This window comes from Glycine max, chromosome 19, assembly GCF_000004515.6.
Source record: "Glycine max cultivar Williams 82 chromosome 19, Glycine_max_v4.0, whole genome shotgun sequence".
In the NCBI taxonomy this organism is placed as follows: domain Eukaryota; kingdom Viridiplantae; phylum Streptophyta; class Magnoliopsida; order Fabales; family Fabaceae; genus Glycine; species Glycine max.
In genome coordinates this window covers 39,424,266-39,448,071 of record NC_038255.2, presented here as the reverse complement: position 1 = coordinate 39,448,071, position 23,806 = coordinate 39,424,266, and the positions used below count along the sequence as shown (strand labels likewise).

Genomic DNA, 23,806 nt, shown 5'->3' with positions numbered 1-23,806 from the left:
ATGATACTTTTGAACAAAAATAATGTTGGTTGCACATCTTCAAGGTTGCAAGTGTTTGCGGAGCATAGAAAGGTATGATAAAATATTTTCTCAACCTTAAATAATTTAAAGGGAAAATCGTATCAAAACAGTGCCATTTTAATCCCTGCATATAGATGGAATAAATATTTTTTTATATAAAATAATTCAGTTATATAAATTAATAAAAAAATAACATTTAATTTTATTTAAATTTAAAAATAATGGATTTGTTATAATTTAAAATAAAATTTAATTTATTTTAAGTTAAAAAATTAAACCTTCTTTTCTTTAAAATATTAAATATTCTATAAAATCTTCCAAATTTAATAAAATAATTTGCTTCTAAATCTGTTAAATAATTTTCTATTGAAAATTGATGCAAAAGTTTTGATTATTTGAATAAGAAAATAAACGTTCCAAAAATCCTATACAAAAAGTATTACACAAAAAACCTAATTGTGATAATTAGAAATTAATAAATTAAAAAAAAGTATTGAGAGATTAACATAGAATATTAATCATAAAAAAAAAAAATTCACGTACCATGGTAAAAATATTAAAAATACAAAAATGGCCGAAATGGTTTTGCTTAGGCGTTGAAGTGACTGTTTGGATACAAACTTAGAAGTGTTTTAAGAGCTTTTTCAAAGCTTCTTTGTGGGGGGAAAAATACTTATCGGTAGAGAAAATCTCAAAAACACTAATGACGAGTATCCAAACCGTTTGCGTAATGGGCGAAACGGTGCGTTTCAAAATGTGAGTGAGTGATGCTACCTTCAGTCGCGAGCCACCGAGAGAGAAGCAGAAGCACCACGCACAGAATCAAATCCTTCTTCTTCGTTCCAAATTCATTCATTTTTGTTTTTATCTTGAAATGTGGCTGTGCAATTTGTAAAACGTGTGGCCATTCAGAGTGAACGAGCTGAGAGATTCGAAGCAATTGGTGAAGAAACTGAGCGTACTCGAAGGCACGAAGCAATTCCTGTTCGCACTGCGCCATCCCCAAACCCAATCCCTAATTCACATTCTCTCCGCCCTCAACTTATCGGAGCGATCAGCCTTCGACGCCACGTGTCTCATCGCGGAGATCAAACCCGACGCCGTTTTGGTGCAAGCCGCCGCCGTCGCCGCTGTTTCCCCCTTCTCTCAGCTTCAGTCCGAAGAAGAAGAAGAAGACTCCATTCCGTTACCGACCTCCACTCTCAGGGTAATCAAACGCTGTCTTCTCGATAAAATTGGCGCGGACATGTTCGAGAATGTTGCAGGTAACCTTGTGCTGAGGGAGATTTTCGGGACCGGTTTTCATGGTCCCTTGTTGGCGGCTAAGAGGGCTGCTGAGGATGTTGGATCGTCGTTTCTTGTTAGAGTCTCCCTCTCCCTCTTGTTGGGGCAATAGTAATAATAGTGATAGTGATTGCAATAATAGTGATAGTCATTTTCGAAGTCTTGTTAATAGTTTGGTTTCTCAGCAGCAGCATGCTGCTTCTTGGGCTCCTTCGGCTTTGAAGAGGTTTTCTCTTGATAAGGAACTTAGGATGATGTTGGCTAAGGCTTTATCGGGGAATTCGGATCCACTTTTGCTTAGTAGTTCTGTTTTGGAGAGGGGTAGTGTTGAGGAAATTTACCCGTCGATTAGTTACGAGACACCGGGTTTTGCCAGGTCTATCTTTCCTTTGCTTGAGGATTTGTATAGTATATTTGGTGATCTTCTATCGCACATGTGCAGAAGATGTTGTTGGATGTAAACAGAGGGGAGGTTCTTGATAAAAGAACTGTTTCTGAGGTCTATACTTTCCGGGTTGCTGTCGAGGGGCTTAGAATTGCTCTGAATAATAAGGGGTTGAGACCTGTTAACAGGAAAGGTGCTGGAAATTCGGATAAGATTGAGTTCTCGGATCTTCCCATTGATGACAAGTCACATGCGCTCTTTGCGCAGGCTATCCGAAGCCAGACTGTTAAGTTTAAGACCATTGTGGTGGTGGTAGATGCTAGTGCCTTGTCTGGTCTTAGGAAACATTGGGATACTCCTCTTCCTGTTGAAGTCAAAGAGCTGGTTGGAGAACTGATCACAAATTCTGAAGGTAAAGGGGTTATGTTGAATCATAATGAGAAGAAGCGGTTATTGACAGATAAACCTATGGTGGCAGTTGGTGCTGGAGCAACAGCAGTTTTGGGAGCTTCATCACTGACCAAAGTAGTCCCTGCATCAACACTGGTGAAGGTTGTCACTTTCAAAATTCCAACTTCACTCAAAATTGGTCTCAGCCAGATGCAGAAAGTGCTGGCTTTTGCCTTTGGCCCTTCTAAAGTTGTGGCTCCAGGGATTGCAACTTCAGGAGCAAAAACGTCTGGCATCATGAAGGCAGCAGTATCTACTGAAAAGATTCGAGCAGTTGCTCACAGTGTTATAGCCTCTGCCGGAAAAAACAGTATTTCAGTCATGAGAAGAGCTTTCTATGAAATAATGGGGAAGCGAAAGGTGCAGCCTGTTGGGTTCTTGCCTTGGGCTACATTGGCAGGCTGCATTGGAACTTCTTCAGGCTTGCTTTTGTATGGTGATGGGATTGAGTGTGCTGTTGAGTCTCTCCCTGCAGCCCCCTCCATTGCCAGTTTGGGTCGTGGGATTCAGCATCTACATGAGGCATCTCAAGCAGTGATGCAAACAGAAGGAAGTAGAATCCAAGCATCAATAGAATCTCTAATAAAAAGAATAAAGAAGGCAAGGGATTGATAGAGAGATAATAGAATTCTTTTTGCTATACACTTGTGATTTTCTTCATAAAGTGATGAAAATCTGATTGGTAAGAGTTCAAGAAATTCTTCTGTATATATTTTTCTCTAATAGAATCAGTTGTATTTTAGGCTGCTTAAAATACTTCTTAGCTTTATATATAATGAAGCATATATACATGTTTCTGCTACCTGTTACTGAACTTATTCCTGAATCATTTGACTCATCTTTTGTTCCTATCATGCAATTCCGGGGGCCACGTTCTTCCGTGCAATATCCTGCATTCCATCCTTCACTCTCTGGAACATCTAATATAGTCCTAACATATTTAGTTGATGCTTTCCTTGGAAATTTTGTGGTACAGATGGTCCTTAACTTTCACACCTAGTCCTGCTAGATGCAATTCTGCAAGTCTACCATCATCTAGTGCAAACAGTATCCTCCCAACTTGTAATGGTAAGCCAGCCACACCTCTTACAGTGCTTTTGCGTGTAAGGGGTGCTCATGACTTCCCCATGCTCCTGGAAACTGATTATTCAGAACAGTGCCTGTTTTCATGTTAGAATTCAGTGTCTAGAATTTAGAATTCAGATTGAAAACTCTATTGTTGGTACATGAATAGTTTGAATCATACAGAGAATCAGAGATATCTTATTCTTCTTCTATAACTTTATTCTGCATATATGACTTTCAATGAGAGAATATATATTGCAAATACTAGTTATTCTTGTGAGTAGGAAATATCAAGAACAGTGTTTAATGATGTTGAAGCAAAGAATCTGTTCCTCAAATAATCTTGCTAGTCTTTTGTGCTTCTTATGTATATTCTGCAATAATCCTTCATGCTCTTAACAGATTATGAATTATGATAAGGACTTGACTACGTAAAGAGTTAACTATAAATTTATTACTCTTGGATCTTAATTATGGAACAACAGTAGAGTAGATAAACTATCTAAGAGACCCAAGTTTCAGATAGAAGATAGGTTTGGGTGATGGTTTTTGCTATTGCCTATTACAGCTGTTTACTTAGTTGTACTTATTGAGATAAATATGTAGATGTAGGGATTAGGGACTAATGGGGACTCCTCCAAATTCAGAAAGAATTTATTTATAACAGGAGAAAAGTAGATCGTTATGTCTCGTAAACTCCTTTTATGTATTGAATTTTAATATTGACAGATAAAGATTAAAGAACGAAACTGAAACCCTAATAGTAAAGTTCATATTTAGTGAAAGTACGGTATTCATATAATCTTAAAAGCAAATATCAATCATGGATAGAGTTAAATAGATTTAGCACAATTGGATGACTAACCTAATTGTTTTGGCATTTGAAATTCAAAAACAGATCCATTTCATTTCCTCCCTTGTGGCTTATTCTTTAGCATCTGAACATATTTTTATTTTTTTCATTTTCTTTCTTCTGCCTTCTGTTCTTCTATATTTTACATTCTTTTATAGTCACTCAGGTAAACTTAATTTGCACATTCCTTTTGTGTAGTTTCGTTTATTGAACCTATATCACTACGTCAATGTCTGGCAGAGAACGTTAATTTTCTTTTTGGTGTTTAGTCAATGGTTTGTTAAAAGGACGATTTTGTCTGACTTTTCAGTGGGATTGCTTTCATGATGGTTATTCCTTTTATGTATGGTTGGTTGGTTGCTATAATTCTATATTTACAAGTTCTGTCCAAAATAACTATAATCACTTAATCAATTCGAATTTATTTGCAGAAGAATAATTTTGTTGGGTGATCTGAATTATTGTATCAACTTGTCATATGAGAAAACAAGAGATTGTATCTCAAAAAAGCAATGGTCCAAATTGATTTAGATTGACCAGGTAACAGTATAGATACTCTTTTACTTGATGTGTACTGCCTAAGAACCATCCTCAGCCGCACAGTTATATAGTCCAAAATTTTAGCAGGGCTGTAAATTACTACAATGATGTTGTTCTGGAACTCTAGATTTTAACATACTCTAATCTGCAGCAATGATTATTCATGGACATTAGCATTCTGCAATGCTGATGATACAGTGTTTTTCGGGAAAGCAACAATGTCAAACGTGAAGGCCATCAAGGTTATGCTTAGGAGCTTTGAAATGGTGTTGGGTCTAAAGATAAATTTCGCTAAAAGTTGTTTTGGGGTGTTTGGGATGACGGAGCAATGGGTTCATCGGGCTGCCAGTTACCTAAACTGCAGATTGTTGTCGTTGCCCTTTTCGTACCTAGGTATACCCATTGGGGCAAACCCAAGGCGAAGTGAGACATAGGATCCAATTAAGTGTGAGAAAACTTTCAAAGTGGAAACAATGACAATGTAAAAAATATTACACTACTAGCTCATATGTTAAACATGTTTAAAATATATATTCATTTTCCTTTAAATATCTGTGGTACATTTAAGTTTATCTAAAAAAATCAATAATAAAACATTCAAATTATAGAAAAAGCCAACGTAATTGGAAGACGCTTGCATAATTATTTATCAGTTTTAAGAGGATTTTTATTCCTATCTTTTTCTTTTCTTTTTTCAAGGTCCCAAAGAAGGTGGTGGATAGGCTGGTGAGGCTGCAGAGGAGATTTTTATGGGGGGGGGGAGATTTAGAGCATCAGAAGTTAGCGTGGGTAAGTTGGGAGACTATCTGCCTACCTAGGAGAGAGGAGGATTGGGAGTCCAGGATCTGCTGAAGTTTATCTATGCTTTACTTCGAAAATGGCGGTGGAACTTGTTCCACCACCAAGAAGAATTGTGGGTAAGTTGGGAGACTATCTCCCTTATGTATTTTTCTCTCTAGAAATTACCCACCGTTTTCAAAAAACTAAATTTTAGAAAGAAAAAAAATTAAAATTTTAACACTTCTAGAAATAGCTTTTCAGATTTTAATTTTCAGGAAAGAAAAATAAGTGTTGTTTGAATTTTCAAGATACTAAATAAATAATTTAATATTCTCTAACTAAATTATGATAATTTATTTATTAAAATAAATATTAATCTAGATAAAAACATATTTAATAATATGATTGATAAATATTATGAATATTAAAAAATATTATTTTTACAATTCTGCATACCTATGTGAAATCTAGTGGTGGCATAATAGAACTAAGGAAAGGAAGTGTACTTTTACAAAAGTAGGGCATGACACGGTTTCTCCAAAGGACTAAGTTGGGAATTGATAATGTGACATAGTAAAACTAGGAAAAGGAAAGTGCTTTATGTGTTGGAATTTTTGCTGGAGCAGCCAATATCATGTTAAGTGGGCTAATGTTTAAAAAAGAAGTAGAAGAGGAAGAAAAAACTTACCTACACATGCGTTCACGTTCCATAGATATGAGTACTTTCATTACATTTTGGATCCAGTTTCCGACCACTAAAATAAAGGGATTTGAAAGAGAATAAGCAATAAGCATCAATGATTCTATAGGCCTACCAAATAAGCATCAATGAAAAGACAAAGCACAAATATGATATGATCCATTAACTCGAAGCAGTTTGAGTGCTAAATATTTTTTTCATCTCGCTTTTTTAACTTTCCTGCCTTTCATTTGAGCTGGCTAATTTGTCTTGTTTTCTTCTTTTCTTAATGAAAATTTAGGAACAAGCAAATTCGTTTCAATATTTCAAAGTCGCATTACGTTGTAAGTTGTAACAAGAACATGTGACAACACTTAAGGATAACTTGTTAATAAAAAATCACCAGCAAAATTCAAATTGAATACCTTGTCAATATTTCTTCCCCTCACCAACCTCATTGGCAATTTTACACACTTCCGTTTTTTATTCGTTTTTCAAATTGGATACGCTAAATTCTTTTTCATTTCCAATTTGCTATCTCCACATAGAAAGACCATGTCGACAAAACTAGAATTTGAAGAGATTTGGTTTGCTATACATACCAAAGCAGAGGCATAAAACCACTCTAATGATTAACAGGGCCAATGTGTGATCAGATATTAATCATTAGTTGCGTGACTAAATTTTCTGTAATGATTATTAGTTTTTATTTCCGTGCAATTACAAATTTCTAGTGTAATTTTTTTTAATAATATTTCGTTCCTTGCAATAAATTCTATTGAGATGGGGTTTGATGTTAAGAATGAATATTGTTATATCGTTTATTTGGTTGACCCGTGCGAAATCCTGAATATAGTAATTTCTACATATAAATCATTTGTAGATATGTAACATGCATCTTATGATAAAGTGTTACCTAATCCAACACCCAAATTCACTTTTAAAAAAAAGTAGTGTAAAAGAATTTTAATGATGATAAGTAGTTTTTAATAGCCCCTAAAATAATTTATTTTTTATTATATTCAATAAACTTAATATTTTTTTATTAAATGATAAAAATACGTTATTTGAAACTTCAAGTCTTATGATATATATAGAGAGAGAAAATTATTATGTCTATTGAAGGAATATTAATGAAGGGAGGAGATCAAATATTGATTTGGTATTTTTTAAATTAAGTTACGTCATTTAAGTCCTTCAACTATTAAGAATATTACTAATTAACTTACTAATTCATATAAATTTAATATTATTTTTTATTTAATCATGAAAATGATATTATTTTAACCTTAAGTCTTGCAATATGTATAGATAACTAGATATTTTATAGATTCCCAAATGTTCTTCTAACAGTTGAGAAATAAATTATTAAGATATATTTAATATTAAAAACATAAAACACCAAGTACTAAATTTGTTTAAAAACTTCTTGAAAAATAAAATTGTTAGAATTATGAATTGGTTAAAATATTGTTTAAATATAGAAACACTTGCATAATCATCAACGAGAAATATCAAATTTAACATGTACTACTAAAATTAAATTAATTACTGTACTTTATTTTAAGGATCCGCTAATGAGTGCTTATCTACTTAACTACCCTATAATAATTATTATTCATCCCTAAGCATGTGACTTGGTGTGATTGTCCTCGAATGTTAAGGTTGTAACCCAAAAACAGAAAAAAGAGAGTGTGCTTTTTGACCCATTGAGGACAAAGTAATAACACAATCAATAATTGTTTAGAGGATACAATTTCGGTCACTAGCAGTGGCAGGTGGGAGGTGTATTAATTTCATTTTCTTTGAGTCCAAGTTACCTTCTTTGACTTTGTCACCAAAGGGTAATATCGTCATTTCACTTACCAAACGAAACTTCTGTTCGCGTCTTTCAAAGCAGGCGGCGCGGTGGAGAAACAAAGGAAGACTGCATCGGATTCATTTCCGCTTCACTGTATCCAACGTCAAGGCAAAAGCCCCTCTTGTTGGATGAAATTACGGAAATGCCACTACTTGCCATGTTGCAATGAGTGGCCATGCTTTGATTTAACGTGTATTTTTTTTTTCTGAATTATATATTTCAACTTATTATTTTATGCAACATTAAACTTATTTGTGATGTGTAATTGTTATTACTTGAATAAAATTTTATATTTTTTTCATCTCAAATAATTATAATTTAGTCTTTTAAAAAATTAAATTAAATGATATTATTATTTTTTTAATGAGATATCAAAATATTTATTTTAATTTTATCTTGTAATAAATAATATTATCTTAAAAAAACATAATAATATATTTTTTAAAATTAAATAAGAATAATGATAATTTAGTAAAATTACTCTCTAATAAATATTAATTTTCTTAAAATACTTATTTTTTTAGTATGTGTAAAAAATCTTAAACATCAATATTTTTAAAACGAAAAAAATACACACAAGAAATCAAAAATAAGTTTTTTTTATTAAATAAATTTATTTCTTCTACATGTAAACCCAAGGAGTTGTTACGCAATGAGTGGGCATGTTATGATGGAAGGGTATATTGTGTATTTGAGGGACCATACCTTATTATTATTGGGGACCTTCACCGTTCACACGAGGAAGACGAATCACTAGGCACACACACTTTCCCCTTTTGTGAGTATGAAAACAAATTCCTATGTTTTGAAAAAGGAAAACTGGTTTTGATTGAATTCTACTACTACTCTTCTTTATTCAATTCTCGTTTCTTAGTCCACTTTGAATATATGCATGCATGGACTCCTTCCTCGTGTTCCCATTTCGGATAAAGCTTATGTTGTTATTATTGTTACTAATTGAAACTTTAAGAAAAGTAAACCATATCAATTCAATATTTAAAATATGATAAGATATGATTGAATTTAATATTTTACTTATATATTTTTTATTTGTTAGAATTAAAGATGAGTAAATATCGAAGATTTATAATAATTATATTTAAGTTATATATAAGAGTTTTATTATTTATATTTTTTTTCTAAATTATATATATCTTTTACCAAAAGTAAGTATGTTCAAGTGGAATAAAATTATTATGATTAATAAAATTCTTTTTTTGAATATTTAATGTAATTGTCAACTGTACAGAACCAATTACATGCACTTTCAATTATATTAATAATCAATAAAAAAAATTACAATAATACATAATTTTTTATAAAAGTCAACAAATTTAATATATGATCATTAAAAAAAATTTACAACATTATTTTCTCTAGACATAATCTAAATGATGATCATAATGTATAATTTAAAAGGATTTAATTTCTGTGTGTTGTTAATAGAAAAACATCCTACAGTTTCAATCGATAGATAATTATGCTAGGCAGTATAATTTTTAATATAATGATTATTAGAGTAAATAAACTTATTCTATATATTAATTTGTAATTAAATACATAGTACAAATCATGTACATATATACTCAATATATAAACTATAATTTCTCAATGCGTAATGAAACACTGAGCAGTCCCCTTTTTTTAATTTACTAAAGCAAATCATTGCTCTTAGCTGTCGTTAGTGACAAAGGCTAGTGATGTAATACGCCAAATGAATAAGCCAAACGAATCGATCTTGCCATACCAGCAAAATTTATAAGTGCATATATTCTTAATGACTCATATAAGTGCATATATAAACTAGATAAATGATACTTGTATAATAACTTGTATATAAATCTTATAACAAAAAGAGATAAGGGAAGAAAAGAGAGAGAAAAGAAAAAAAAATTAAAATATAATAAATAATATAATAAAGAGAAATTAGATACATAAAACAATATTTTATAAATTATTATACATGCATCATATCTAATAACTATTTTTACCTAATAATAACTCACGTGTAATTCCGCAGTTGGAGTTAATTGTGATTCGGTCGGGTAATATTGTTCGTCTAAAGCTGAAAATGCTGTACTTATTGGCATACCTAAAAAGTCTAGTGCTATTTTATGATGATTATACTAGTACCGATTTATTTGAATCGAGTATCATCAAGATACTGAAATCAATAGGACCTAAAAAAATGTTGTTGACTAGTAGAGTTGTGCACCCGAATTTTAAATGATTCCTCTTTAGATTTTTCTTGTCATGCAATTGTCACATGTCTTGCATTTTGTTTTACTTTCAAAACAGGATATCGCATTTTCCTTAAGCTCCCAAGGGTTCTACTTCTATATATATTGTCATTAAGGATTTAAGGTTAAGAATATGGTTAGTTATGAAGTTAAGTAATTAACTAAATTAGCTTGCTATAAAACTGTTTATAGTATGCCCAAGGTTTTTAGTGCAATTTAGGAGCGTTTATTTGTATTTTGATTTTCTATTTTCACTTTTTAATTTACAAAAATATCACATTATTCTTAATTTGTTTTTTATTTTCAAAAACTTGTACCGAAAATGTTGAAAATAACAATTTTTTTTGGATTCTCTATTTCTTATACAAATCTTTGAAAACAAAAAATAGATATAAAAAAAACAACAAGATGACACTTTTGTAATTAAAAAGTGAAAATAGAAAATGATCCAACTACTTTAAGCATGATTTGAGTTTGACATGATCACCTCTATGCATTGTGTAATTTTTTCATTCCCCATGCAAATAATCAACAAAACTCAATATACCTAAAAAGTCACACATGCCTCCTTAATTTATAGGAGATGGTGAATGCAATTGTTGTTAGACCTTTTTAAGTACCCGATTCCAAATTTCGTTCACATTATTTACAAATATTTTTAAGCATTTTACTGTAGTGTTTTCGCTAATTATAATGTACTTATATGCATTTTTAACAAATGATCTATATGTTAAGAGATGGGACAATTATGTCATGGTAAAAGATCTCATTGATGCATAAAATATGTTTGCTAAAATATGTTTGCTAGGAATAAGTGTACCCTAGTAACCTTACACGTAGTTAGATCTAAGTCAAAACATTGTACCCAAAGATCTAATTTAACTTTGCAATAAATTAAATAATTTAATTTTAATTATCAATTTGAGAAATGGCGTTTAATTACTTGTAGATAAGATAAAATTCAAAGAAGGAGTGTCAATAGTGTAAGAAATTAACAGATAAAAAAAGTCTAGGGTTATGATTATAATCATGCAAATGAGTACCCAATTCTTCACCTAATTGAATTTCTAATTAAACTTCAATTATTGACTTCTATTAAATTAGTTAATAGGCTCTAATCAAACATTATCAACAGTTTTTCCCTTAATTCAGTTCATACTTGGTCAATAAGGTTTTAAATTAAGGGAAAGCACAAATTCAAAGAGAAAGGTTGGAATTAATTAGCCAGGTAAGAAATCCATAAATTACACTTAATCATTCGTTATTTTAACAAACTCATTTGTTCTACAATTTCATCCATTATACCAAGTTGATCACAAGCACATAAAAGTCTATGAAACGAAGTGATTAATTCTAATAGGAAATTAAACATAATAGAACAAATTAATTGATTGAATAAAAGATGATATTCAATTAAAAGAAATTAGGGTTCATTCGCATATTATATCATAACCCTAAAAAAGAGGAACTCAACGAACCATAGGCACAAACAAACACATAAGCAACCCTGGATACATAAAGAAGAAAGAGGATAAGAAAGTCACAATTTAGAATCCCCATGATCTTCTTCACGTCCTTTCCTTTTCACTAAAGCTTTCTCAAAATCACTCACTCTCATATTCTAATCGTAACAAAGTAAAATATATCCCTTCTCACTTTCTATTTCTATTTATAACATCAGAAATGTAACTAGTTCATGGAAGAGAGTTCGATCGTTCTACTTTAGAGGAGACAATTTGAATTTCAAACTCCGAATAATAGTACAACCATTCTAAAAAAAGTGATGTTGATCCCAATTCTTTGAAATGACTTTTAGCATGGTCATTATCCTTTGATGAGCTAAGCATGACTATGCTATATGGAGTAAGGTCGTGCTATTCAAATGTGTTATTTCCTTACTCTTTTCAATATCTTTTCACGTTTTTCCACATTTTGAAGTTTTTGCCTTAACTATAGCACACTTCACAAAAATTCATGAATTTTGTCAATAAACTTGATTAAACAAAAAGCAAACTAAGGACAAAACTCATACTCAACCAACACAATTTTTGGTTTATAACTGATCTTATCAACTTCATTAGCTCTCGTTTGAAAATACTCATCATGATTACCAAAAATATCTATAATTCAAAGAAAGACATACATTCACATTCAGAACTTTTGTCATAATTGAGTCTTAATGTATATAGGATTTTAAGAGAAGTAGTTATTAAAATTTATGCAAATTAATCAATTTAACCATTTTTATTGGTTTTAATGAATTAAATAATTATTTCTTATATATAGGATCAAAAGTAATATCATATAATTAGAGTTTATTTGATTCCCTTCTCATATTTTTGGTTTTAAAATGGATTTTTTAAAATTATTTCACACTACTTAGCAATTAATTTCTCATTTTGAAATTATTTTTAAAATAAGTATTTTTAAAAATAAAAAATAAGAATAATTGAGAGATATTTTCTTATTTTCTTTGTTTATTTTCATATTGTTGATCCTCTTCAATTTTACACTTTGCTCAATATTTTACATGATCATTCACCAACTATCAAATATTTATCATGATTAACTTAAGTGTGATCGTTAAAATTTAATTAATGACCCCAAATTCAAATTTTGTATGAGCTGCATTAAATATTTAAAGAGAATTTTATTGTTAATAATTATCTTATCTTAATTCAAATACAATTGTTTCTCAAAAAGAATATTTGTCAAAAGACAAAAAAAATCACCAACTATTTAAAAGTATTTTTTAAAAATAAAAATCAAATACACCCTATTATTATTCCATGAAGAAGGAACGAACACGATATATCTGATAAAAGTGTACTACTGTCTGTGTAGTAGTACTATTAGGAGTTGTGATGAAAATACAAACTCAGGGTAAAAAGAAAGATGGAAACAAAACCACAAAAAGCCGGTAAAGTTAACTGAAATTTGAAGAATTTAAAAAGGCAAGTTTTTTTCTTTTTTCGAATGGACGATAGTTTCAGACGAAAAGGACGTATGCAAGAAATTGGAATGGTCTGGACGTCACGCTTCTTCCACTCTCTCTCTCTCCATACATAAAATATTTATAATTACACCAAAAAGATCAACTTGATGACACATGATGCTCCTCTTTGAGTGTGTGGTGTGGTAATAAAACCATAAAAATTGTTTTCAATCATAAGCAACAATCACCGAATAAATAATTAAAAAAGCATATAAAATTTTGCCAGGGTTAGAGATGAAATTGTACTGTGTAACATCATTATATTATAATAATAATAAAATATTAAAGTGCCATTCCCTTCAATCAAAAAGTCAAAAAGTCTTGGTATTTATCGTCAACTTGCCACTGGTTAGGGTTTGCAGGGCCATTATTCCATCGGTTTCTTCTTCTGGGTGTGTTGCTTAAATCTGTGGAAAGTTCATTTTTTTTTCCGATTTTCATGTGACCAGGTTGTTCAAGATCACTTTTTTATTTTTACCCTTTTGGATATCGAATTTGGGTTGCTCCCCTTTTGCAAGTTTATGTTGTTGAGCTTTGTTTTTAGAAGGTGGGCCTTTTGTTTCCATTTCCAAAATATTTTGATGCTGCAGAGGTTTGGTTTTGAGTTCCAAAATTTTGTCTTTGTTTCAAACGGGTGTACGGAGAATGATGCTGTCCTACAGTTTTTTTTTTTTTTTCTGTTTTTCCAACACTTATTTTGGTGCCAGTGTTATGACTTTTGGGTCTGTTTTGTCTTGATTCCTGTTTCCTGAGCTTGAAGTTAGTTTGTCTAGAATTTTGCTTTTTAGAAGCTTGTTAAATTGTGGTTTTCTTGATGAAGATTTTATGTGCTTCAGTTGTTTTTTTTTAGGTGGTTTTGAAGTTTAACTAAAGTAGTTGTGTGCTTTGTGAAATGGGTTCAGGGTCTTTTGGGGCTAATAAGGTTTGTGGAGAGAGAAGATGATCGTTGTGCTGAGCATGATTATTGATGGGTAGCAGAAGTAGAACGGTAAACGTTAACACTAAGGACACTAACAAGGTTCTGAACGGGATGCCAAGCTACGCTCCTCCATTGCCTTCTTCTAATTCCATGTAAATTTTTCTGAGGACCCTTATGTTGTTTAATGTTTATTTCGTTTCTATATTGGTCTTATGATAGTTTTCTGGGATCTTGTTTTGTTTTGTTTTATGATTCTCATGTGGGTAGATTATTTATATGGTGCCAATATTTGCTAGTCTAGTATAACTCTTATGCAACTGATTGAAACTATTCATGTTGTTGGGGAACTCTGCTGTATTGCTGTTGAATTAGAGCCCTATCTGTTGCAAGATTGCAGAGGAAAGCATGGAGGGGGGAAACAATTAAAAGTTTTTTATGTTTATATTTTTCTGTTTATTGGGGATTCTTTATTCTAGAGTGGAGACAAATCCTCTTGTTCACTTCATTATGCTGATTCGTTCATCCTCGTTGAAACCGAATGATATAGTTTCTTCTAATTCTTGGAATTTGAACTATACAACCCTGTACTGTCGGCTCTTGTTTTCCTTTCTTGGTGGCTTCAGATTTGCTCAATAGTTTACTATGACTTTAGTGTGCTTGAATTTTCTCATGGATTTGTAGTTAGATCTTGAGTGTCCAAGTTGGACTTTTCTTTAGCTTGGGAACATGGACTTTCTCAGCCTTACCTGGATGATTGGATATGCATTCAGTTATTTTTTTTAACATGTTGTCGTGATTTTGGTTTCAGAGCCATGGAAGCAACTAATGTTCATCCTTCCCGCATTTCTGAATTTGGAACCCTGGAGCAATCTCTTGGATTTCGCGTTGAAGATACCATTAATCTTAGCAGAAGTATGTTGCTCATGTTTTGATCTATAATAGTTGGACTCCTTTTTTTGTGTGGTATTTATTGTTTCTGTTTTATGAATTTAATATAATGTCTCATACTCCCACTTCTTGTATTGTTGTGCTTGCCAATTTTGTGTATTTAAAACAGAGTCATATCCTTTTCAAATGATTGCACTTGTTTGTAACTTGCTCCTAACATAAGCCTTCGATTCTATTTCTATCGTTTGGGGGTAATATCTCTATTTCTATGAAAGATGCTACTCACTTTATGTAGTATTCACACTCTATCAATCAGTACTAAGGATTCTTTTGTTTGGCTTCTGTGCCAAATTGGATTGCTATACCAACTGAGAAATAATATGATATTCTTTCCAGTTCTTCCTATAAACTACTGGTATAAATGCTTTTAACATGAGCCTTCATCTTATTTCTACCTTAAAATCTTTATTTTCTACTTTTTCCCGAATAAATGTGTGTTTCCTCAAGTACGATCCTTCAAAAGCAAGTAGAAGATGTAGGATTGTTGTTGGAATAAAATAACTAGACGTTAAACCACAAATGTTTGATTTTCCTCAGAAAACTGTTTATATAATAAAACTGAATAAACACTGATAGAAATGCATGATATTAGAATTGTCATCCCCCTGCTGGCACCTTATCAAACCTCTATTTACCCTTTTGTTTTTATATTATCTTTCAGATCCGATGTTTAATCAAATGAAATCAAATAGCCAAGCTCTAGGTGCTGATATTCAATTTGGTGCTTTAAATAAGGTAATTTCTTATCTTTTTTACGTGCTTCCAAGAATCAATAAGTCACAACATATAATGTATTCCAACATTTCACACTCTTCTCTTACATGTAAGATGCAGTCAATTGCAACATCAGATATAAACCTCTCTGCTGCTATTGCTGGGTCTCAAGCATTGGTATTACAAAAAGATTCACAACCAACTCTGGCTTCAACATCTGCTGGTCGTGAGAACTGGGGAGAGACCAACTTGGCTGATGCTAGCCCTAGGACTGATACTTCAACAGATGATACAGAAGACAAAAATCAAAGGGTAATATTTTACTTTCTTAATAATTCTGCATATTGGATTTAAATTATTCATCAATTTAATGACTTTTGGTTATGCCCCCTAGAGTTATGACATTTTGAATAATTTATCCTTCCAATTGTTTAAATTTATCATACATACAAAACACATGCTTAATTTTACTCTAAAATATGGTGCTTCATTGTCTTTTGGCAGCCTGAAAGGGGTGAATCCAGTGGATCAAAAGATAAATCAGATCAAAAGGTTGTATGCAGTAATTGTGTGCAAATAGCATAAGCCTTTTGTTACTGTGTGCTAATTTTTCATTTTTCATTCAGACATTAAGACGGCTTGCTCAAAATCGTGAGGCTGCCAGGAAAAGCCGACTGAGGAAAAAGGTAAGGCCTTTTCCGTTAATTTTAGATGAACTTGTAAAATTATTGTGATATAGGTTGGTTTGTTGTTCAATATGTCATTATTGAGACCCAATAATTTGTCATGTTTTATATATATTTTTTGACTTATTTTTTAAATCCCTCTTTCTATTCATTCAGGCATATGTGCAACAATTAGAGAGCAGTAGGTTGAAACTGACCCAACTTGAGCAGGAGCTCCAGCGAGCACGCCAGCAGGTTTGATTTTGTACTTATATTTATTGTTTCCGTTCAAAATTTGATACCTATCCAGCTATCCTTTTGAAGTTCCCTTTTTTGTAAGCTTTCATTAGTCAGATTGTATTACATAAATGTGTTACAATTTGGTTATTAATCTTTTCCAGGGAATATTTATTTCAAGTACTGGAGATCAGGCACAGTCAATGAGTGGAAATGGTACTTAAACATCTTGTACCTTCAATTGTATGCCTCAAGCTTGGAAAAACTTATTGGATTAAAACCTCTTCTACTTGGAGTAGTTTTAGGGGATGTTTTGAAACTGATAATAATAATAATCTATAGTCGGTGCAAAAGTGATTGACACTTGGTTTGGTATTCAATTAACAATATGTGCATCCCAAAATTAGTGTATATGTAAATTTTGTATTGGCTATTTGGCAGAAAGAAGATAGGGCACTTCTATTGAGTCGCTGTCACTAACCAACATGGAATTTCTACATGCCAAAATATTTATGGCTGATTTAAGTGCTTCATCAAGTTCTGTGATATGATTCTTTTTCATGAAACAAACCAAAGTTCCTGTAAAGATATAGTACCTTCTCTTAGTTGGATTACATTTATGTTGGTTCATATTTTTCATTGGATAACATTAGTTATTTGGTTGCATCTTGCATCATTTCAGTTGCACTGAAGTACTGCATTCTTCTGATACACCATGGAGCTTGGTGTTATTTGCTGTGATTGATTGCATCATATGTAATGCAAGCCTATTATGTGATTTTGAACTCTGACAACATGGTACTCAGTAGCATGGATGGTCATGGGCAGGGTTTTGAAAAAGTTTGTGCTTTGTTTCAAATCCTAAATCAATTTAATCATCTTGTTATACAGGCGCTATGGCATTTGATGTAGAGTACGCACGATGGTTAGAAGAGCATAATAGACAAACCAATGAGCTAAGGGCTGCAATAAATTCTCATGCTGGAGATATTGAACTTCGAACCATTGTTGACAATTTCATGACACAATTTGATGATATCTTCAGGCTGAAAGGTATTGCAGCAAAAGCTGATGTTTTCCACATTCTGTCAGGAATGTGGAAGACTCCAGCTGAGAGGTGTTTCATGTGGATTGGAGGCTTTCGCTCATCCGAACTACTCAAGGTGAGAAGTTTCTCTTATCAATGTTCTGTAAATGTTTTTTTTCTGGTTTGAAAATTGCTTCACTAATATGTGGTTGAACATTAATTGCATGCCCTGCTTCCAAACAATATAAAGTGAAAATAACAACAAAAGAATCAAAATAGATAGGACCTTTTTTCTTGACGTTATTGAAACTTAAATTCAAAATATAGTTTAGGAACTTCCAATTGAAGAATTACCAATTTTAACAGTCTTGTATTTGCAATAATTGATTCTGCTGTTGAGTTTTAAAGTTCATTTACTTTTATCATGTTATGCCTCTAAGATTGGATTGAAACTGTTGCAGCTTCTTGAAAGTCAGTTGGAGCCTTTAACCGAGCAACAATTGATGGGCATCTACAACTTGCAGCAGTCATCCCAGCAGGCTGAAGATGCTCTTTCCCAAGGGATGGATGCATTGCAGCAATCACTGTCTGAGACATTGGCTAATGGTTCACCCAGCACATCAGGCTCCTCGGGAAATGTGGCAAGTTACATGGGGCAAATGGCTATGGCCATGGGAAAGCTTGGTACTCTTGATGGGTTTCTTCGCCAGGTACGCTCATTTTCCGGTCTAATTCTGTTTTCTCAACTTCCATCTTTTTGAAATAAAGAGATAAAGAGAACTCAGGAAGCTTAGAATTAAGTGAGTTAAATTTATATGCACTCTCAGGGTAAAATATTTTACATAAACACCCAATGAGAATTATTCTGTCGTCATATGATATCAATGAATAGAATGACATGTCAAATCTTTTTTTTTAGTGGACATGTCAAATCTTATTATATGTTACATTGACCAAGTAAATAAATTACACTTGATAACTATTAGGTTCACATGGAATTTCCTTTTTTTTATAAATTTCTTTTCAGCAAAAGAGAGATTATGTTTCAGCTTCGAAAAGCTTTGTCTATTTTGCAAAAGACTGACAAAGGCTATAAAATAAATAGGATAATAATCAGCCTATGAGTGGAGTGGATTGTGGAGGTTGTGTTGTCTTGTTGCACTTGCGTACATGCTGTGTCAAACACCACTAATTGACAAACTCCATGATAAAAAAAGAATAATAGAAATAGAAATTAGAGTGATAGAACAAATAAAATGTTTATTGCATAGTTGCATGCCTTAGGTGGAAGATGCTTTAAATGAGAGCCTAAAAGCAATTGATGATGTGCATGCACGAAAAACTGGACCTAAACTATTCCAGACATGATGGATTCACTCATCAATATTATTAATCTTCTGTTCATTCTTTCGTGTTACTACTAGGCTGACAATCTGCGGCAGCAGACATTACAACAAATGCTTCGAATATTAACGACCAGGCAATCAGCTCGAGCTCTTCTCGCCATCAGTGATTATTTCTCACGGCTGCGAGCTCTGAGTTCTTTGTGGCTTGCTAGGCCAAGGGAGTGAAGCATTTCACAGCTCCATTAGTGGACTTCTTTCATACCTGACCCCCTTAAAGACTGATCGTTGAATCTTGTGCTCTGAATGAGTTCAATGGAAGCTGGTGTCTTTTGACAATGAATTCCTCTAGAAGCCTAGTTGTGGTGCTATAAACATTAGATGCTACGATTTTTCTACTCTGCCAACTGCTGCTGTGGTGCAACACTTTTCTTTAAGCTTTTGTGGTTTTAAAATAGTCTCAATAATTTGATTATATAGGTGTATGATAGATAGAAGTTGTTGAAGGGGAAAAATGTAGAAATAGTATCTGTATTTTAGGTTATAGCTGTTCATTGTATTTCAGAAATCAGCTTTTATTTGTGGTTGGTTGCATATATGGCTCCATGGTGTATTTATGTATGGATGTATATATACGTTCTCTCTTGGTATATTAGAAAGACATTACCAACTAGTAACTGAATTTGTTTTATGGTGATGGTGTGTGTGTGTTATCCGGGTTCATGAAAAGTTTTTATTTGTTTTTCACTTTAATAAATAATAGTAGGAAAGTAGTATTGGATTTTATTTAAACTTTTCATGTGTCTTATTTTTAAGGCACTTTGTTTTAATTTAAAATGAACTTTGATACTATGATTGGTTTAGGAATTTAGGAAGAAAATAATTAAAGAAAAGAAAAAGAATGGGAAAAATGAGTAAAAAGTTAGATAATTTTGTGGGTTTGATAGGAAAAAAAGATAACAAGGAAAGTTAAAAGTGTATATAAAATGCCAAAATATTTTTAATAAATAAAGGCTTAATTAAGTTTTGATGTTAAATGTGAGAAATGTTTTTTTTAGTCCCTCTTAATTGGTTTTGACAGTTTGAATGTGTAATTTTATGATGGATTTTTACCACTAAGAAAAAAAATTCATAAAGAGATTAAAATATATAAATTTTAATTTGGAGACTAAAAAGAAAAATTCTTAAATGTGAGTGACTAAAAATATTTAAGGAAAAAAAGTGGAGTATGCAAAAATAAAGTATTTAGTCTTTTAACTACAAGAGGCATCTTTTTCTTGTGATTCTGTCTATAATATTGGAAGGATCCAAAACATGGGTGGGTTTCATAAAAGTTTTTCCGTTCCTATACTTTTTAAAGGATGCCAAATTGTAGAGGGAATAAAAGAATAAAAGTCTTTCAAACTGACTCTTAAACTATATTTAATTGAATTATTTTTTATTGAGAACTTTACAAGTAAAATTTAAAAGTTATTACGCGTTCAGTAATAATATATTTTAATTATCATATTGGATATTGACGACACTAGTGCTGGATTTTACGATTGCAACCCTGTAAATTCTCTTTTGATTAGGTTTTTTTTTAAAAAAAAAAGTATAGCATCTTGGCATATATTTATTGATTACCAAACAATACAATTTAGCCAAGATATAAGCTATTCTTGATGCTTCAACATCACCTGAGAATCCAATTAAATCATACAATTCTAACCGTGAATTCATTAGATTCTGTTAACCATTATATACAAGGTGGTGTATTTTTAGCATCCATAATATAAAAAACATTCATCTTTAATAAAAATTTATTTAACTTTTTTTTTTTAATTCAAGTAGGTTAATAATAGGCTTGCAAAGGAAAGGGGAAGAAGAAAGAAGGAAATAAAAAGGTGTAGAGTGTAGTGCAAGAATGTGATGCTCAAATTTAAGAATGGTTTAGGCCATCTCCAGTGCTTGTTCTTAGATGGGTTCTAGTTCTAAGAACTAGTTCTTTTTTTTTTCTCCCTTATATTCAAAATTTGTGACATGAATTCTAGTTGTAGAACCGGTTATTCTACAAGAACTCATAAGAACCATGTTCTTAATCATGATCAACAATAAAAGTGGAGGGAGCTTATAGATTTCATCTTAAAATAAAACAATAAATAACTGGGATTTTAACAATTTATCGCTGGAGAAAAAAATACTTAAAGTTCTTAAAAGTGTGACGTGACACATGAAAAATACAAAAAGTGAGCTTAGAAACTGCAGTTGAGTTCTATGATTAGAGATGTCCTTACGATAAATAATTTTGTACTTATAGATATCATCCCAAACTCATTTTAATTTTGACGAGAAATATTTACTTTAATTGAATATGAATATTACCCAAACTTTTAAAACGGATATAAGTATCAAATTATATTAGTACTTAGACTCATCATCATTATATTTTTTTGTCACAACATATATATACATAATATATATTAAAGATTTTATTGTTATAATTTTTGAAAATATAAATCAATTAGCTTAATAGTTAAATAAAAAATAAAATATACATTTAACTAAAAATATAATTGAATTCTTAGTTTTTTATTTTTGATTTATTTGTTATTCATTATATTTATATATTAATTGAATTAAAATATAATTAAAAACTTAATATATAATTTATCTACAAATATATTAGTAAATGAAAATTATAAAAAGATGTGTAATGAGTTACTTGCTGGTATACCTAAATCCAATAAGATCCGATGAAAATGGAAATGGATATCAAACTTTTAATCACATCCCCTCTTATTGGCATCCCTACTTATTAGGTTGAAATATGTTGAACGGGAGGGTGTACATACATGCCCGTCTCAAGGTTGGTTTTAAACGGGTTTAGTTTTTTAAAATTAAACTTGATGTATTTTGATGATGTGTTCGAATTATGTTTTTTTTACTCTTTCTCTTTAACCTCGATTATTCAATGATGTTAAAAAGTTTTTATTGGAAAAGTCAAATTTGTGCTTAATATTTTTCATTTTTTGATTTCACCCATTATTTGACCTCTCTCTTTCGTCATTACTAGCAAATAAGAATGAGTTTGGCATAACTATATTTCTTAATGTAACATCCAATTTTTTGTAAAAAAAAATTAAAAAAAATTATTTAAAAATTAATAGAGTTTTTAGAAATAAAATAAATGAGAAAAATGAGTTTTTATTAATTAAAATAAGGGCTTCATAGTATTAAAAGATAAATATAGTAAAATAGATTTCTTTTTTATAAAATAATAACATAAAGAAAAATATAATAAATAATAAACTCAGAGTACCCTAATTATAAACAGAGACATACTAGGTCAGTTTTTATAGTTACGATACGTCTCTACGCTCTTTCTTCCTCCCAAATTCATTCTCCTTTCTTACTCTCCCAAAATCATCTATTTTTTCTGCATACATTCAAACCTGTCCTAATAAAACTATGATCCTGAGCTTTTTAACCGTTAGATCCTCCTGAAATTTAGACACTACCTTCAGAACTCCTTTTCACACATTTCTCACGTTGGAATTTGTGAAATAATGTCTGTAGAGAGAGAAATTTCCCTCTCACATAGACATTGAAATTGAGACTTCAATTTTTTTTCCTTCTCTCTAATACTTGGAAATCCTAGTAGAACAACCATAAGAAAAGCTTAAGGGATCTTAGGGAACCTATAGAGACGATGATATCACTACCAGACTATACACATGAGCCGTCTTAGAAGTAAGGGATGAATTTAATACAATTAGGGTTAGAGTGAACATGTGTAGGGATCCTTAAAAGATCAAATTGGGGTTAATTTTGCCCGTACTATAATAACTACGAATTTCTCATGTTTGATGGGTCAATTGATGCCTTGATGCAAACTGAAGGGTTAATTGATTGTTTGGCTTTGAATGTTAAAAACCTAAAAATTTGAGAATTATTAATTCTTGGATGTTTTCTTGAAATTGATTGAGGGGTTTTGTTTCCCGTGATTTGATCACATGTTCTATACTATTCATTTTGAATTTTGGGGTCTGAATTGTGCCTCTTTTGCTTCATGAAATGGAGGTTTTTAAGGAAGCGCAACCGTGCTTGATGAGAGCACGCCTATGCTTAGTGAAAATCAATTGTTTTAAGCCAGTATTATTTTCCTGACAACGTGAGTTAACTTGTAGCCTAAAAATTACCAATAAAATTATTGAATTGGGTTTTTTTCTGCAAGAAAGTTGTAGCCCTGGATGTTAGCTAACAAATTACGTTGGTTTCACCTAATTCAGAGTTGTATATCCCCCTAGAGAGTCAAATTACTAAGCAAAGGTCGAGCTGTAAAGATTAAACAATGATCCAATGTTTACATTAGGTTTAGACATAGTTAATGGTCAAACTGGTTTTTGTGATCAACATAAGAGTTGTAGATAATTGTCTTAGCTTTCAAAAAAGATAAGTATGAACTTAATAGGATTAGTACATCCCTTGTACTTGTAATTTTACTATACAAAGGTCGTAGTAACTTAGGAGGAAATGTAAGAATATACTTGTTTACTATACATGTATGTCTGATTGCTACTAACTAAATGAATAAGTGAATGATTACATGCCTTAAATGTTAGAAGATTTCTATTGCATGATATATATATATATATATATATATATATATATATATATATATATATATATGTGTGTGTGTGTGTGTGTGTGTGTGTGTGTGTGTGTGTGTGTGTGTGTGTGTTGTGTCATGTAAATATTACTACTGTGTGATGTGTATATAATTCATGAGGTGTAATGACGTGACGTTTTGGGATTATG

At 31.5% G+C, this 23,806-nt stretch overlaps 2 protein-coding genes across 10 annotated transcripts; both read left to right on the top strand.

Moving 5' to 3' along the window:
• Positions 1-486: 486 nt before the first annotated feature.
• LOC100815018 (uncharacterized) lies at positions 487-5,628 on the top strand. 4 transcript variants are annotated; one of them, XM_041012523.1, is made up of 4 exons: positions 487-3,208; positions 4,490-4,598; positions 4,750-4,991; positions 5,298-5,628. In XM_041012523.1, the coding sequence occupies exon 1, from the start codon at positions 1,751-1,753 to the stop codon at positions 2,750-2,752; it is 1,002 nt and encodes a 333-aa protein (XP_040868457.1). In that variant the 5' UTR covers positions 487-1,750; the 3' UTR covers positions 2,753-3,208; positions 4,490-4,598; positions 4,750-4,991; positions 5,298-5,628. The 4 variants fall into 4 exon arrangements, with proteins under 4 accessions (XP_040868457.1, XP_040868456.1, XP_040868454.1 ...); XM_041012522.1 differs by lacking the exon at positions 5,298-5,628 and having other exon boundaries at positions 487-2,822; positions 3,117-3,208; positions 4,750-5,125; XM_041012520.1 differs by lacking the exon at positions 5,298-5,628 and having other exon boundaries at positions 4,750-5,125.
• Positions 5,629-13,390: 7,762 nt separating this feature from the next.
• Positions 13,391-19,683, top strand: LOC778136 (bZIP transcription factor). Of its 6 annotated transcripts, none has more exons than NM_001349473.1 (12): positions 13,391-13,545; positions 14,056-14,224; positions 14,881-14,984; positions 15,682-15,755; positions 15,855-16,046; positions 16,239-16,286; positions 16,361-16,420; positions 16,577-16,654; positions 16,801-16,852; positions 17,528-17,799; positions 18,125-18,373; positions 19,088-19,683. In NM_001349473.1, the coding sequence occupies exons 2-12, from the start codon at positions 14,121-14,123 to the stop codon at positions 19,232-19,234; spliced, it is 1,380 nt and encodes a 459-aa protein (NP_001336402.1). In that variant the 5' UTR covers positions 13,391-13,545; positions 14,056-14,120; the 3' UTR covers positions 19,235-19,683. The 6 variants fall into 6 exon arrangements, with proteins under 6 accessions (NP_001336402.1, NP_001336400.1, NP_001336401.1 ...); NM_001349471.1 differs by having other exon boundaries at positions 15,849-16,046; NM_001349472.1 differs by having other exon boundaries at positions 13,447-13,602.
• The last annotated feature ends 4,123 nt before the right edge of the window (positions 19,684-23,806 follow it).